Source organism: Panthera leo, chromosome B4, assembly GCF_018350215.1.
Source record: "Panthera leo isolate Ple1 chromosome B4, P.leo_Ple1_pat1.1, whole genome shotgun sequence".
Taxonomy (NCBI): domain Eukaryota; kingdom Metazoa; phylum Chordata; class Mammalia; order Carnivora; family Felidae; genus Panthera; species Panthera leo.
This window is the reverse complement of record NC_056685.1, coordinates 60,311,439-60,329,455: the sequence shown is the minus strand read 5'-3', so window position 1 is coordinate 60,329,455 and position 18,017 is coordinate 60,311,439. Positions and strand designations below refer to the sequence as shown.

At 37.7% G+C, this 18,017-nt stretch overlaps 1 protein-coding gene and 1 pseudogene across 2 annotated transcripts in view; both read right to left on the bottom strand.

Moving 5' to 3' along the window:
• Positions 1-10,023: 10,023 nt before the first annotated feature.
• On the bottom strand, positions 10,024-15,123 carry LOC122225365 (annotated as a pseudogene).
• A 1,572-nt stretch (positions 15,124-16,695) lies between these two features.
• Positions 16,696-18,017, bottom strand: part of ARNTL2 (aryl hydrocarbon receptor nuclear translocator like 2) — a 121,854-nt gene continuing 120,532 nt past the window's right edge. For both annotated transcript variants that reach the window (XM_042946136.1, XM_042946137.1), the window contains exon 16: positions 16,696-16,863. In XM_042946136.1, coding sequence (XP_042802070.1) covers positions 16,727-16,863 — 137 coding nt within the window. In that variant the 3' untranslated portion in view covers positions 16,696-16,726. The remainder of the gene's footprint in view (positions 16,864-18,017) is intronic.

Here is an 18,017-nt window from a genome sequence, read left to right as displayed (position 1 = left end):
TTAATTCATGCAAATAATCAGCTCTTCGTTTTATCGATTTATTCTACTGGATTTTTTGTTTTGTTTTTATGTCATTTATTTCTGCTTTAATCTTATTTCTCTTTTTCTGCTGGCTTTGGGCTTTTTTTTCTGCTCCTTTTCTAGCTCCATTTGGTGTAAGCTTAGGTTGTGTATTGGGAACCTTTCTTGCATCTTTAAATAGGCCTGACTTGCAATATACTTCCCTCTTAAGACTGCCTTTGCTGCAAATGGTTTGGATTGTCATGTTTTCATTTTCATTGGCTTCCATGTATTTTTTAATTTCTTCTTTAATTTACTGGGTAACCTTTCATTCTTTAGTAGGATGATCTTTAACTTCCATGCATTTGAGGGCTTTCCAAATTTTTTCTTGTGGTTGATTTCAAGTTTCATAGCATTGTGGTCTGAAAATATGCATGGTATGATCTTGATCTTTTTATACTTGTTGAGGGCTGACTTGTAACCCAGTATGTATGTGATCTATTCTGGAGAATGTTCCATGTGTACTTGAGAAGAATGTGTATTCTGTTGCTTTAGGCTTTAGGATGAAATTTTCTGAATATAACTGTTAAGTCCATCTGGTCCAGTGTGTCATTCAAAGCCATTGTTTTCTTGTTGGTTTTCTGCTTAGAGGATCTGTCCATTGTTGTAAGTGGGGTGCTAAAGTTCTCAACGATTATTGCATTTTTATCATTCAATTATATTTGCTATTAATTGATTTATATATTTTGGTGTTCAAGTTGGGGGTATAAATACTTAGAATTGTTGGATCTTGATGGATACACCCCTTAATTATGATATAATGCCCTTCTTTATCTCTTGTTACAGTCTTTGTTTTAAAATCGACTTGTCTGGTTTATGTATGGCTACTCTGGCTTTCATTTGACATCTGTTAACATAATAGAGGGTTTTCCATCCCCTCATTTTCAATCTGCAGGTGTCTTTAGGTCTAAAATGTAGGTAGCATATAGATGGATCTTGTTTTGTGGGTTTTTTAAAATACATTCTGATACCCTATGTCTTTTGATTGGAGTATTTAGTCCATTTACATGCATAGTGATTATCGAAACGATATGAATTTAGTGCCATTGTGTTACCTGTAGAGTTGGTGTTTCTGATGATGTTCTTTGGTCCTCTCAAGTCTCTTCTTGCTTTGTTGCTTTGGTCTTTTTTTCCTCCTCCACTCAGAATCCCCCTTAAAATTTCTTGCAGGGCTGGTTTAGTCGTCATGAACTCCTTTTTGTTTGTCTGGAAAACTTTTTATCTTTCCTTCTATTAGAATGATTGCCGTGATGGATAAAGAATTCTTGGCTGCATATTTTTCCCATTCAGCACGTTGAATATTTCCTGCCACTCCCTTCTGGCCTGCCAAGTTTCCATGGACAGGTCTGCTGCTAACGTTATATGCCTACCTTTGTAGGTTAAGCATATTTTGTCCCTAGCTGCTTTCAGAATTCTCTCTTTATCTTTATATTTTGCAAGTTTCACTTTGATATGTCATGGTGTTGACCTGTTTTTGCTGATTTTGAGGGAAGTTTTCTGTGCCTCTTGGACTTGAATGCCTGTTCCCTACCCATATTATAGTAGTTCTCAGCTATAATTAGTTCAAATAAACCTTCTGCCCCCTTTTCCTGCTCTTGTTCTGAGACTCCTATGACACCAATATTGCTTCACTTTATGGAATCACTAATTTCCCTTGCTCTACCCTTGTAATCTAATAGTTTTCTTTCTTTCTTCTTTTCAACTTTATTACTTTCTATAATTTTATCCTCTACATCACCTCTTTTTTCCTCTGCTGCTTTAGTCCTTGTTTTGACTATATCCACTCAGTTTTGCATCTCAGTTACAGGCTAACTAGTTTTTATTTCAGCCTGACTAGTTTTTGGGCCTTTTATCTCTGCAGCAAGTGTGTCTCTTGTGTCTGATATGCTTTTTTCAAGCCCAGCTAGTAGCCTTAGGACCGTTATTCTAAATTCTTGTTTGGATATATTGCATCTATCTGTTTTGAGCAAATCCTTGGCTGTGATTTCTTCTTGACCTTTCTTATGGGAAGAATTCCTCCATCTTGTCATTTTGGCTAAGTTTCTGTCTTTTGCATGTTTTGAAATCTTGTTGTGTTTCCTGCAACTGAGGGTACTACTATATTAAAAAGGGATCATACACTGCCAAGGGCCTGGCACTTCAGGAAGTGTCTCTGGTGTGTGCTGTGTGCACTCTGCTGTTGTGTTTTGGCTGCTCTTTCTCACTGGTCAGTCCTCTGCAGAGCTCCTCCTTGCTTGCAGTGGGGAGTTTTTGGAACTTTAACTAGGTATGCTTTGATTTGTTTGTTGAAAGAAGCCTAGAAAAAAAAAAAAAGGAAAAAAACCTGACCAGAAAAAAAGAAAAAGAAAACAACAACAACAAAACAAGAAGGCAATCAAAAAACTCTAAGTCTGATTCCAAGGAAAAAGAAGAAAAAAGAAAGAAAAAGAAGCCTGATTCCCCCCTTCCACCCCCCAGTCCAAGAGAGAGAGAGAGAGAGAGAAGAAAATGAAAACAAACAAACAAAAGCTATAGGCCTGGTTTCCAAAGGAAAAGGAAGAAGAAACTAAGTCTGGTCCTATTTCCACCAGAACTGCAGGTGACACTTTGAAGCACTCTATGATCAGCACATTTTGTCCATGTGGGGTGCTGTGCTCATCTTCTGGAGGAGGGGCCCACTGGGCTGGCCCAGAGTCAGTTCTGCCTCAGTAAATGAGCAGTTGCCAGGCACAGGGTGGAAGAGTTTGGTGTAAGTGCGTCCCACCTCCTCTGGGGGCCACTGTGTTGCTCTCTCAAGTCCCACCGTGTTGATGTTAAGGGAGAAATAGTGCCACCTCACTGTCTCATCCCTGGACAGGGGATCTCACAACGCTGCTGTTCAGTAAGCTCTCACAGAATGACGGGGACAGTCAGCATGCCCTACAGCACAGCTCTCCTGCATTTTATCTTTAGTGCGTGGCTGGGTTTCAAAACTCGAAATCTTAAAGCACCCAGCACCACAGACCTACCCCCTCCTCCAAAGTAGAGACTCTCCATGCTGTGTCTGGTGTCCTTTGTCCCAGAAAAACAGTCCTACACCTGTGCAGCGCATGGAATCTATAATGTGGTACCACAAAAAGTAGCAACCAGGTTATCTGCCCTCTGTGCACCATTCTTTCCCCTGCTGATGAAAGGTATCTTGCTGGTGCCTGCAGGGTCTTTTGTCCTTGGAGAGGACAAATGTACTGCAGGAAGGGGAATATTCTCTCTCAGTGTGACCCTGAGATTTCTACACCATGCTATGCACTCTGTGGCCAGTGCCCTCCTTCTCTCCAAGGGCGTGTACCATAGCTTCTCTCCAGAGAAAGTCACGCACTTCCAAAACCTCAGAGTTTGAGCTCCACACACTGTTTGCAAAACACCTGTGGCACTCAATACCTCTTGCTTCCCAGTTCGTGGTCCAGAGAGGTTTTTCTCTCATGTGAACTTGGTGCCACACTCTCTCAACCCCACTCTCTTTCTCTCCCTTTTGTCTCTCTATTGAAAGAGTTTCTTCCCCCCTTCATGACACCACCTTTTTTTTCTTTCCCCCAATTCACTTCCATGCAACTCACCACACTGTCTTCCTCCAACAGTGGAGATCCTTCTGTCAGTCTTCAGACCAATTTCCTGGGTGTTCCAAGTGATCTGACCTCAATACCAGCTGTGTTTGAGGGACAAGGGAAGCCCAAGGTCCCCTTACTTCTGCACCATCTTAACTCCTGCCCCCAATTTGTGACTTCTTTGAAACTGGAAATTTGTGCCTCCTTATCCCTTTCATCTATTTCACCCATCCTCAATCCCTGTCCCCTTTGACAGCCACCAATTTGTTCTCTGTATATGTGAGTCTATTTCTGTTTGTTTGGTTCTGTTTTTTTTTTTTTTTTAATTCCACATATAAGTTAAATCATATGGTATATGTCTTTCTCTGACTTATTTCATTTAGCATCTTGCCCTCTACGTCCATCCATGTTGCATGAATGGCAAGACTTCATTCTTTCTCATAGCTGAATAATATTCTATTGTGTTTATATACCACACCATCTTTATCCATTCATCTATGGATGGACACCATGGTTGCTTCCACATCTTGTCTATTGTAAATAATGCTGCAATAAACATAGAGGTGCCTATATCTTTTTGAATTAGTGTTTTCATTTCTGTTGGGTTAATACCTAGCAGTAGAATTACTGTATCTTTTTTGTTAATAAATGGACTCATATCACATTTATTATTCTTGCTTTTTATTTTTATTTTTTAAAAATGTTTTATTTATTTTTAAGAGAGAGAGAGCAGAAGCAGGGGAGGGGCAGAGAGAGAAGGCTGAAGAGAGAGAAGGCAGAGAGAGATATCTGAAGCAGGCTCCAGACTCTGAACTGTCAGCACAGAGCCCGATGTGGGGCTTAAACCCATGAACCTTGAGATCATGACCTGAGCCAAAGTTAGATGCTTAACTGACTGAGCCACTCATGTGCCCCTACTGTGTCTGTTTTTAATTGTCTAAGGAACCTCCATGCTGTTTTCCATAGAGGCTGTATCAATTTACATTCTGACCAACAGTTACACAAGGGTTCCCTTTTCTCCACACCCTTGCTATTTGTCATTCTGAGTAGTGTGAGGTGGTATCTTATTGTGGTTTTGATTTATATTTCCTGATGATTAGTGACGTTGAGTACCTTTTCATGTAGGTGTTGGCCACCTGTATGTCTTTGGAAAAATGTCTATTCAGATACTCTGCCCTTTTTTTTTTTATTGGATTGTTTGTGATTTTGTTGTTTGCTATTAAGTTGTCTGTGCTGTTCGTATACTTTGGATATTAATCCCTTATCAGATATGTAATTTGCAAATATTTTCTCCCATTTAATAGTTTTTGTTGGTGGTTTCCTTGCTGTGCACAAGCTTTTCAGAGTGAGGTTTATTAGATTCAAATTTGTAATCTATTTCAAATTGAGTTTTGTGAGTAGTGTAAGATGGGCTCCAATGTCATTCTTTTGCATGTGGCTGTACAGTTTTTCTAATACCATATATTGAAGAGACTGCCCTTTCCTCATTGTATATTTTTGGCTCCTTTGTTGTGATTTAATTGACCATATATCCATGGATTTATGGCTGGGTTTTCTGTTCTGTTGATCTATGTGTCTCTTGTTATGCCAATACCTTAATATTTGATTATGTAGTTTTATAATACAATTTGAAATTGGGAAGCATGGTGCCCCTAGCTTTGCTCTTCTTACTCAAGATTGCTCTGGCTATTAATTTCTTTTGTGGTTCCATATAAATTTTAGTATTGCTTCCTCTATTTCTGTGAAAAATGCCATTGGAATTCTGTTAAGGATTGCATTTTTTTTAAGGTTTTTAAATGTTTATTTATTTTCAGAAAGAGAGAGAAGGCATGAGAGGGGGTTGGGCAGAGAGAGACGGAGAGAGAGAGAATCTCAAGCAGGCCCCATGCTGTCAGCTCAGAGCCTAATGTGGGTCTCATATTCACAAACCATGAGATCATGACCTGAGCTGAAATCAAGTCGGATGCTCAACTGACTGAGCCACCCAGGCACCCCCAAAGATCGCATTAAATATGCACATTACTTGTGGTAGTATAAACATTTTAAAAATATTTGTTCTCCCAACCTATGAGCATGGAATATCTTTCCGTTTGTTTGTGTCATCTTTAACTTCATTCATCAGTGTTTTATAGTTTTCAGAGTACAGGTGTTTCTCCTCCTTGGTTAGGTTTCTTCCTGGGTATTCTTTTTTTGGTGCAATTGTAATTGAGATTGTTTCCTTAATTTCTCTTTCTGCTACTTTATTATTAGTGTACAGAAATGCAACAGATTTCTGTATGTTGATTTTGTGTCCTGTGACTTGACTGAATTCATTTATCTGTTCTACTAGTTTCTTAATGGAATCTTTAGGATTCTTTCTATACAGTACCATATTATCTGCAAATAGTGACAGTTGTACTTTTTCCTTATCAATTTGGATGACTTTTATTCCTTTATCTTGTGTGATTGCTGTGACTAGGACTTCCAATACTATGTTGAATAAAAATGGTGAGAGGTGGACATCCTTGTCTTGTTCTCATTCTTAAGGGAAAAAGTTCTCAGTTTTTCACTATTATGATGTTAGCTATAGGTTTTTCACATATGGCTTTTATCACGTTGAGATATGTTCCCTCTAAACCTTTGTCTGAGGGTTTTATCATAAATGGATGTTGCACTTTGTCAAATGCTTTTTTTGCATCTATTAAAATGATATGGTTCTTATTCTTCCTCTTATTGATGTGATGTATCACGTTGATTGATTTGCGAATATTGAATCACATTTTCATTCCAGGAATAAATCCTACCCTATCATGGTAAATGATTTTTTTAAATGTATTATTGGATTTGTTTTGCTAACATTTTGTTGAAGATTTTTTTAAAGTTTTGTATTTATTTTGAGAGAGAGTGAGAGAGAGCGAGAGAAAGCAGACATGTGAGCATGACTGGAGGAAGAGAGAATTCCAAGCAGGCTCTATGTGCTGAAAGCCTGATGTGCAACTCACACCCATGAACTGCGAGATCATGACCCTAGCCAAAATCAAGAATCAGTCACTTAACCAACTGAGCCCCACCCAGGCATCGCTTTGTTGAAGATTTTTACATTTGTTTATCAGAGACATTGGCCTGGAGTCCATGCTTGCTTGCTTGCTTGCTTGCTTTCTTCCTTTATTGTAGTATCTTTATCTGGCTTTTAATGCTGGCCTCATAGAATGAATTTGGAGACTTTCCTTCCTCTTCTATGTTTTGGAATAGTTGGAGAAGAATAGGTATTAACTCTTCTTTAAATGTTTGGTAGAATTCACTTGTGAAGCCATCCGGTTCTGAACTTTTGTTTAATGGGAGTTTTTTGATTACTGGTTAAATTTCTTTGCTGGTAATTGGTCTGTTCAAATTTTCTGTTTCTTCCTGATTTGGTTTCTTGAGCTATGTTTCTAGGAATTTACCTATTTCTTAGGTTATCCATTTTTTTGGCATGCAATTTTTATAATATTCTCTTATAATCCTTTGTATCTCTGTGGTATATTTTTTTCATTTCTGATTTTGTTTATTAGAGTCTCTCTCTCTCTCTGTCTCTCTCTTTCTCTCTCTCTCTTTGATGAGTCTGGCTAATTTTGTTGATCTTTTCAAATAACCAGCTCCTGGTATCATTGATCTGTTCTATTTGTTTCTATTTTATTTCTGCTCTACCCTTTATTTCCTTTCTTCTACTGGTTTGGGGTTTTGTTTGGTCATTTTCTAGCTCCATTAGGTGTAAGGTTAGGTTAAGATTTTTCTTGCATCTTGAGGCAGGCCTGTATTGCTATAAAATCTTCTCTTAGAACAACGGTTGTTGCATTCCAAAGATTCTGGATCATTATGTTTTCATTTTCAGTTGTCTCCATGTATTTTTTTATTTCCACTTTGATTTCTTGGTTGACCCACTTATTGTTTAGTAACAAGTTATTTAACTCCATACATTTGGGTTCTTTCCAGATATTTTCTGTGGTTAATTTCTAGTTTCATAGCATTGTGGCTGCTATGAAAAAATGCATAGTATGATTTCTATCTTTTTGAATTTGTTGTGACTTGTTTTGTGGCCTACTATGTGATCTCCCAGGAGAAATTTCCATGTTCACTTGAAAAGAATGTGTATTTTGGATGTTCTGGATATATTTGTTAGATGCATCTGGCCTGATAGGTCATTCAAAGCCACTGTTTCCTTGTTGATTTTCTGTTTGGTTGATTTATCCATTGATGTAAATGGGGTGCCTAAGTCCTCTACTATTATTGTATTAGTATCAGTTACTTCCCTTAGGCTTATGTATTTATGTATGTAAATACATAATGTATATATCTGTGTATATATATATATATATATATTGCTTTATGTATTTTGGTACTTTCATGTTGGGTGCATAAAAACTTACAATTATTATATCTTCTTGTTGGACTGTTTCCTTTATTGTTAGGTAGTGTCCTTCTTTGCCACTAGTCTTTGCTTTAAAGTCTATTTTGTTCAGTATAAATATTGTTACCCCACCTTTGTTTTCACTTCTATATGCATGATAAACATGTCCTTATTCCTCTCCTTTATTCTGTATGTGTCTTTAGGTCTGAAATGAGTCTCTTGCAGGCATCAGATAGATGGGTTTTGCTCTTTTTTTTTTTTTTTTAACCATTCTGTAATCCACTGTTTTTTGATTAGTGTATTCAGTCCATTTACATTCAAAGTAATTATTATAGGTATGTACTTCTTGCCATTTGGTACTTGTTTTATGGTTATTTTTGTAGTTCTTTATTCTTCTCTTGCTCTCTGTTGTGGTTTGTTGGTTTTCTTTAGTGATTTGCTTGGGTTCCCTTCTCATTATTTTTTGCATATCTATTACCTGCTTTAGATTTGTGGTTGCCATTGGGTTTATATATAATATCTTATGCATATAACAGTCTATATTAAGTTGATGGCTGTTTAAGTTTGAACCCATTCTAAAAGGATTCTAAATTTTTACCACCTCCTGCCATGTTTTATGTACATGATGCCATACTTTACATCATTCTATTTTGGGAACCTTGTGACTAATTTTTATTTATTGTTTATTTAAAAAAAATTTCCTTTTATTTAAATTTAAATTTTAGTTAGTTAACATACAGCGCAATATTGGTTTTGGGAGTAGAATTCAGTCATTCATCATTTACCTACAACACCCAGTGCTCATCATAACAAGTGCTCTCCTTAGTACCCATCACCCATCTAGCCCATCTCCCACCCACCTCCCTCCATCAACCCTCAGTTTGTGCTCTGTTGTTAAGAGTCTCTTGTCGTTTGTTTCCCTCTCTTCTCATCCTACTCCCTTCCCATATGCTCATCTGTTTTATTTCTTAAATTCCACATGAGTGAAATCATATGGTATTTGTGTTTCTATGATTGACTTTTTTTGCTTAGCATAATACAGTCTAGCTCCATCCACGCCATGGCAAATGCAAGATTTCGTTCTTTTTGATGGCTGAGTAATATTCCATTCTATGTATATATCATATTTTCTTTATTCATCAGTCAATGGATATTTGGGCTCTCCATAGTTTGGCTATTGTTGATTATGCTGCTATAAACATTGGGGTACATGTACCCCTTTGAATCTGTATTTTTGTATCCTTTGGGTAAATACCTAATAGTGTGATTGCTGGATAGTAGAGTAGTTCTATTTTTAGTTTCTTGAGGAACCTCTATACTGTTCTCCAGAGTGGCTGCACCAGTTTGCATTCCCACCAACAGTGCAAGAGTTTTCTCCACATCCTTGCCAATCTGTTGTTTCTTATGTTGTTAATTTTAGCTGTTTTGACAGGTGTGAGGTGGTGTCTCATTGTGGTTTCAATTTGTGTTTCCCTGATGATGAGTGATGTTCAGTATCTTTTCATCCTTGACTGACTTTTATAGCTGGATTTAATTTTACTGCTTTGGTCCTTCCTACAGTTCTTCCTCTTGCTGATGGTCTTTCCTTTCCACTCAAAGAGTCCCCTTGAACATTTCTTCTAAGGCTGGCTTAGTGTGATGAATTCCTTCAACTTTTGTTTGGGACACTATTGATCTCTCCTCTATTCTGAATGGTACACTTCCTGGATAGAGTATTCTTGATTGGCAGAATTATTTTTCTTTCAGCATTTTGAATACATTGTGCCGTTCCCTTCTGGCCTGCAAAGTTTCTGGTGAAAAATCTGGTGACAGTCTTATGTCTTATTGGGGTTTCCTCATATGTAACAAGTTGTTTTTCTTGCTGCTTTTAAGATTCTCCCGTTTAACTTTTCACATTTGCATTATAATTCTGTTTATTGTTGTTGTTAAGTAGAACACAAATAATGCATTTAAGGATCTGAACTCAGACCACAAAAAAGGGAAAGAGAAAAAAGAGCAGAAAACAGAAAATAGAGGTAATAACCATTTCCATGTGATTTATGTGGTAAATAACAGATTATCATGTTCAACCATGCAATTTTCCTTTGCTAGTCCAGCAATGCAAGTCTTACCATGAAGCTCACCGATGTCCTTGCATTCCAGGATGTAGTTGCATGCTTGCAGGGAGTTAGAGTTCCTGCCAGATGTCTGACTCTGAGAGGAGTTACTATGGCTAGAATCAGTTTTACTCTAAGATGGCAGAACTTCATATCCCAGTGCTTAACTTTTTTTTTTTTTTTTTTGCCAAGATGATCTTTCCATTTCTCAGCAATATAACTTTTCACCAAGACTAATTTTGGAGCATCACTCACCATAATAAGCCATAATGATTTACTGCCTATTAATATCAATGAGGACATAGGCAGCCAGAAATTGGTGTGAAGGTTAATGGTGTGCTTGGAATGATTACTAGAGAAGTCTTTAAAATCTCCTTCACCTCAACTACTGTAGTCACACCACAGCGTTTGGTCTTTATCTCTTAACTTTAGCCTGCATGACATAGTTATAATTGTTTTGAAACTAGATGTTCTGTGTAGCCTAATAGGTTTACATTTTCAGCATCCACTGCTTGCCCCTCTACAGTTTCCATTACTAGGATCCATAGGAAAATTCACTCCATCCACAGCGATGATGGCCTTATGAAAGATGCACACACCCTGGTCATAAACGGCAGCTCCTTGTAGGCTTGGCTCTCAGACCACAGGTGGCAGTACTTGCTGAAGATGGGCCTGCAGCCCTCTGGACCTACCTGCACGTAAACTTGCAGAAAGTAATGTGCTCTTGTTGGAAGTAATGGTGCAGATAGATGCATACGTGGCACAGGAAGAGAAGATCAGGGCTCTTGGGAGTGCCTAGCAGATCTTCAAACTGCTCATTGGCCAGGATGGCATTAGTCTGGTACTGTGATGCAAGTAGTTGGACATCTTGGTCATGCTCTAGGGCAGGGGCTTGCACAGAGGGATGGAGACAGGCTCACAGGCTGCAGGCCAGACTCAGGGATCCACAGCAGGCAGAGCACAGTTAGGGCCAGCAGCCCAGCTGAGCCCACGGTAGCATCCATCCTGGGCCAAGGCAGACTATGATTGTGGCAGGATGGGGCAGGATGCAACAGTGTCAAGGACTCTGAGAGGCCTGCTTCACTGTCTCCTCTCCTGCACTGTAGGTTTGGTCTGTCCATGAGAGGAGGTGAATTCAGGATCTTCTTATATTTGGAGCTGGAGTAAATGAGATGTTTTGAGTTCTATTAAGTTATGTGTCCGTAATCTAGGTTTCTCATTTTAGCATTGTCTTTTGAAAAAAACCAAAAACCAAGAGCAAAAAACACCATAATGTATTTACTCCCAAGGTAAATGGGACTGATTTCCTCCTGGACAGGAATAAATATGGAAAACACTACCTAAAAGTGAGCTTAAGAACCAGGACTGCCTAAGAAAATACATCCTAAGCCAGAGACACACAGCTGGACAAGAACTTAAGACAACTCTTTATGGATCCCTAACCACACACTTAAGCAACAGACAGGGTCTTCCAAAGCAACTAATGGCTGGGTATTAAACGAAAAAGGTGACCAATGTTAAAAACACATCACACAACTTGCTACTCCTCACTACCCTCTCATTCCCCCAAAGAACAATAAAAAAATAAGACTCCACACTCAGATAGCTAAACCTACAATTCTCAGAAATCATCAACTATTATAAATTACAAGTTTTCCATTGCCCTTTCTGCATATGTCTCTATTCTTTCCATTGGCCCTAGACCATTAGGCAGCTGGCTGTTTTTGACATCATTTCCCTTTCAAGGGTGCCTTTAAATCCAAGTTTGGTCATGTAACTAAAACCTGGCCAATCTGTATACTCCAGCCTGGTGGCCACAGGAAAATCTATGTGAACCAAGTTGATCCAAAGGCCCAAGCAATGGACATTTTTGTGTGAATTACTAGGAAATAGAGAAGCTCTCTTTCCATTGAGATTGCCAGGTAGAAGAACAATATGTGCTGGGAACTTCTGAGTGTCTTATGGGGAAGAAGGTGGTTACAGCAGTTAGCATATCTTCATAAACATGCACAAATATATACAGAGAGTAATGTAGTTCAATCTATCTCTCTGCCCAGTGGTTTGAGAAGAGTGGATTTTCTTGTCTGTATTTCCATTTTATTTATTTTTTAATTTGAAAGGAGAGAGAGAGAAAACACAAGCAGGGGAGAGGGGCAAAGGGAGAGCTAGAGGAGAATCCCAAGAAGGCTCCATGCTCAGCGCAGAGCCCGACATGGGGCTCAAGCCCGCAACTCTGGAATCATGACCTGAGCCAAAATCAAGAGTCAGATGCGCAACTGACTGAGCCACCCCAGACACCCCTATGTTTCCACTTTAGAAAGTAGTTAAGGATATACCTTTTTTGGAAGAGGTCTAAATATTAAGTTTAAAAAACTTCAAACTAGTAATTATTACAAAATATATTTAATTTCACTCTTTTCATTACCACAAAATTTTTAAAATACTAATATACAGACAAGAGCAAGTAAACTGGAAAAGAGGTAAAAATTGTATAAAAGACGAAGCTAAGCATAGGAATGTAGGAGCAGTGACACATATACACACTCAAATGAATTCAGAAAGCATATTCCATGTTAAAGTCTAAAGTCACCTTTTACTGGAGCCACATCTGGAAAGCTCCTTAAACCAAAGTTCTTACATGGGAAGCATCTTCCCAGACTTCTCTTAAAAAGCATTTCTCATAAAACAGCCCACACCAGAGACACAGTCCTAATCTAAACACAAGTCACAAATACCTCCCCTAGGCCCCATAGAACTTGGAAAAATTAATGAAAACTATGCACTACAGAAATGGAAAAGTGACACCTAGTGGCCACATGGCAGTTTTCCATTATGGCTTCCCTGCCTTGCCAGTAACTGCTTGGCAAATCTGAATTTCCAATTCCTGAGCCAAACAATGACCTACCTGAGTGGTAGATATCTCTTTAGAGCAGGATCTGAAATGACACTGCTAAACATGGTCCAATAACTAGGTAGTGGTTATTTCATTTACTGTGCCCAGACTCTACAGAAATTCCTCAAAAAATATGACTAATAAATATAGCCTTTCCCATTAAGAAACTGTAATGAAATACCTTAATCCCACTTACTTACCAAAAGCCTCTATGCTCTATTTTCCTTTCAATTTTTCAACAGATTTCCAAATTTAGTGACTACAATAGAGTGTCAACATACACCCCAAGTTTGATTTCAGGCTATCATCATCTAATAAAATATCTGATAGCATCTTCAGGTTCACTAGTTTCAAAAAAGTTTTAAATTTGACACATAGAGGTTCAGTTACTTGTACTAAATCAAGGATCAATAAACAATTGTTCCTTAAGCTATAGCAGTTAAAGGTAAATATCATAGTTATGGTATAACCTTTGGTCTACTTCAATAATATCCATTTAATAAAATGTTTTAGAGCAGCACTGTCCAATAGAAATATAATGTATGCCATACATGTAATTTAAAATTTTCTAGTAGCTACATTAAAAAAGTAAAAAGTAAAATGTTGATGTTTTATATAATTCAGTATATCCAAAATACTTGTCTAAGTGATCAGTATAAAACTGGTTTTTAAAATGTATTTTTTATATTTTATGGGGGGGGGGGGGATCCCAAGCAGGGGAGGGGTAGGGAGAGAGGGGAAAAAGAGGATCCCAAGCAGGCTCCATGCTGTCAGCGTAGAGCCCTACATGGGGCTCGAACTCACGAACTATAAGGTGATGACCTGAGCGAAAATTAAGAGTCAGATGCTTAACTGACTGAGTCACCCAGGTGCCCCTTTATATATTATTTTTAAATTTTATTTTTAGGAAGCTCTACGCCCAACATGGGGCTTGAACTCAACCCCAAGATCAAGAGTCACATGCTCCACTGGCTGAGCCAGCCAGGCTTTCCATTATAAAATTGATAATGTGATATTTTGCATTCCCTTTTTTACACTAAGTGTATGAAATCTGGCATTTTACATTTAAAGCCTATCTCAATTTGCATTAGTGACATTTCCAGTGCTCAATAGCCACACATGGCCTGTGTCTATCATACTGGACTGCACAGTTCTAGAGTCTGACCCTAATACTCAAGTCCTGTAGATTAGAATCACAGAATCAGAACTGGAAGTAAACCTAGAGGTCAAGCCTCTTGTACAGACAAGGAGCCTGAGGTACAGAGTATTTAAATGGCTTATGTGAGGTCACACAGCTTAATTTAGGCTGAGTAGGCTCTTCAGCTTCTAGGCTCTTGTCCCACTCCACTCCATTATTGTAGGTAATTCTTAGAAAAAAAATTACTCTTTTTATGATTTCATTCAATGTACAGATGTTTGAAATTGCAGGAAATGCAGGAAATTAATGAATAGGAGAAAAATTCGTTATAGGGCAAACCATAAAAATATCACTCCTAACAACAATTCAACATAAATGCAACACACTTTGGAGAAAACACTAATCTTGGGAGAGCTACAGCTATCATACGCTGCATGGACTGGATTCTGGATCCAGGACAAGATCTACAGAAAAATACTAGAGTGGATTATTAAAGGATCAAAGCATTCAATTGGCTATCTGTCCACTGTTCTATGGAATAACGCTTCCTCTTGCAAAGAGGAAAAACTGTTACTATGCCAGGCAGCAATGGCCTGCTTCTAGAAATTCTGCCTCCCAGATCCTTGCATCATAAAGCCCCTCCACTTTCAAGGCCATCCAGCACAGTGACCCATCTTGCTACCACTGGCTGAGTTCAACTCTAGAGGCCACGCCCAACCTGCAATGGTTTAGCCCCACAAAAATGTTATGTCGGTAAGGCCTCTGACTTAAAGAACAGCAACTCATTCCTGCTTCTTCAGATGGAACCGTCATGCTTCGGCTGTTGCAAACCAAGGTCCTTCATCTCATAGGGTTTCTTTGGCTTATTCTAAACCTGAGTGTGTCTCAAGTTCCAGAACCAGGAGTGGGGCTGACCTTCTAAAATTGCTGGAATACTGTAAGTGCTGCAGGACACGGTGATACACCGTTGCCCACATGGCCACTGCAGCTGTCCCGCTTGAAGGGAACATGTGCTTTTGGCCTATTGCCTGTTGGTATGTTTGCCATTAACATGTCTGACAAAAGTTCTAACTTATTACGTACAGCCTAAAGAAATATGCAGAGTCAAAATAATGCTTTGTTTTGGTGAGAGGCTCTGAGGGAGATCTGTTGGAAGGTAGAGCACCACCTAGAGGAAGAAAACGGCATTGGATTCCCTACTGAGCCTCAGGCTTCTCCATTAGTTTCCTAGCCTATCTTACTTTCCATTCGTGGGGCACCAAAAAAAAAAAAAAAAAAAAAAAAAAAAAAAAAAAAATATATATATATATATATATATATATATATATATATATATATATATATATGGAAACACTGGGTAAACTAGAAAGAGCAATTAAAACATAAGATATAATGAAATTATGATCTTCAAAAAGGTAGATATACATGTATTATCTTAAATATTCTTCTTGTACTCAGTTTAAGCCACCTCAGTTACTAGTTAAAAAATGATCTCCGAATTTGTAATGATAGCTAGAAAATTGGTTTTTACATTCTTTCTCATTGCCTCATAGTTTCAAAATTATACTTAGCCTTTACATAACTACCTTTGGCTACAGGCAACAGTAACCATAATTGCCTAATCTAGAAGGCCACAGCTATTTCCTGGGTCAGTCAATTCATCATTTAACCAGCGAAACCAGTGCTTCCTCAAATGTGTATAAAGAAACTGGTTTATACACATTAAAGATTTCAAAAATACGAATTTAATTGTGACTTTACACAAGACATTTATCCTGCCTGGGCTTGTTTTTTTCCTCCATGGCTAATCCTTCACTAAGCACCTTTACTGCATCAAAAACTGGTTTTAGATATAATGAAAATCTTGATTGGTTATGTTAACAGTAATTCTTACATGCAAAGGTTAATTACCAAGAACTAGGACTAAGGTCTTCTGTAAGCAAAGTTGGAACTCTCCCAGCTTTTCTTTTCTTTTTTTTTTTTTCCTGAGTTTTAAATAAATCATCTCACTTAAAGTCTATCTCAAGTGCTTCACTAAGCATAAATACCCTGTATCCAAGTCTACAACGACTGAATACTGTATTCATTACAATTATGAGCACCGATTATATCATTTCTTACATGTTCAAGTACTCGGTTTTCTTAAAATATTTAAGCCCTATTCTCAACTAAGGAAATACACAGGAAATGGTGATGTTCCAATTTACATAAATCTGCTATTATAAATCAATTATAAATGAATCTTAGACACAATATATTAAATTCCCCAAACTTAAAAATTGCATCAGAAAATAAAAACAAAACCAAAACAAAGTGTATGTGATATTCTTGGTTAGAAATATTTTAGCAAAAATACAGCAACTAGTGGGTTTTAAGCCATTTCACTGAGCCAAGGGGTCTGTAGGAAACACTGAGCCATTCTTTGTGAAGGGAAACCTCACATTTCCCCCATACTGCTGTGAAAGGTGCAAATCTATAAAAATTGGTAGACCATTAATAGGAATAAAAGATAAGAACAGTATCAATACAGAGCAGAAGATTGTACAGTTTTTTTTTTTTTGTAAATGAAATGCTTTATCACATTCCTAATTTTTAGAGTTAGAAAATCAAATGCTAGAGTGTCCAGTGGATATCACTGATGTCCCCAGGGTCTTCCAGGCCCCCTTCTGCTTCAAAGTAATTCATGAAGGCAGCCATGGCTGTGTCGTCATTGTCACACAGGGCATCAAAATCCAGCTGGGCACCTTGGCCTATCAAATTAAAATACAGACTCATGTGAGTACATTTGGAGGTTAAAAGAGGAGTATCATTAAAAATGGCAAAGCAAGCAAAAAAAGAGATATAAATCAAGAAACAGAGTCTTAATTGTAGAGAACAAATTAATGGTTACCTGAGGGGAAGTAGGCAAGGGGACTGGTGAAATAGGTGATGGGGATTAAGGAGGGCACTTGCCATCATGAGGACAGGGTGATGTATGAAAGTGCTGAATCACTATATTGTACACCTGAAACTAATGTAACACTGTATGTTAACTAACTTGAATTAAAAACTTGAAGAAAACTAAAAAGAAAGGCAAGAACACTATACAATGTAATTTTGAAGGCAAAACCTCTGTCTTAAATTGCAGAAGGCTGATACATTTTTAAATGGGTCACCTCTTTTTATAACAAGGTGCTGTCACAGAAATTGCACATAACTCACTTGATACACCTAAGTGAGCTAGTCTATGAATTTTCTAATAGAAAACAACAGTGGTAAAAGACAGTTGGAAGCTAGGGGCCAGAATTCATGCATGTGTATGTATAGAGCCTGGAAGGATAGATTTAACTTTAATCTGATGCCTTGTGAAAATGCCAAGGAAAAAATGCCTTGTATTTGTTTAATCTGAATGAGAAGATGGATACAAAAGCATCCTCTTCCAAAAATCTGAAAATGTTATAAAAGGGGAAATGCCCAGATTTTTATTGAAAAAGGAAATAAGAAACCATAGAAATGAGTTATAAGTTAGATACAAGGAAAAGGTTCTAGAGATTATAGGTTAACACACAGCTACAGATTAGCCAAAGTTTTCTAGAAATTTTTCAAAGTACAATACAATTTGAGATGATGAATATGTGGCTCTGCATGAAGCTGATGTTCGTTTTCTTTCAACTTCTTTGATTCTCTTTAACATACGTTTCTAGTAGATCAATGTTAGTTATGTATGGTATAAAACTGTATACTTGATTTGAGTCTGCATAAACATAGTTAAAATGAATAATTACATCTTAAACACTTCGTGATTGGTATCATTCAAAAGTTCTTATTCTTGGGAATGGACGTTTTTTCCCTAGATATAAGTACCTTAGTTTTACCTAAATGGCATGTATTAACGATACCCATAACTGATTCAGTTAATAACTGA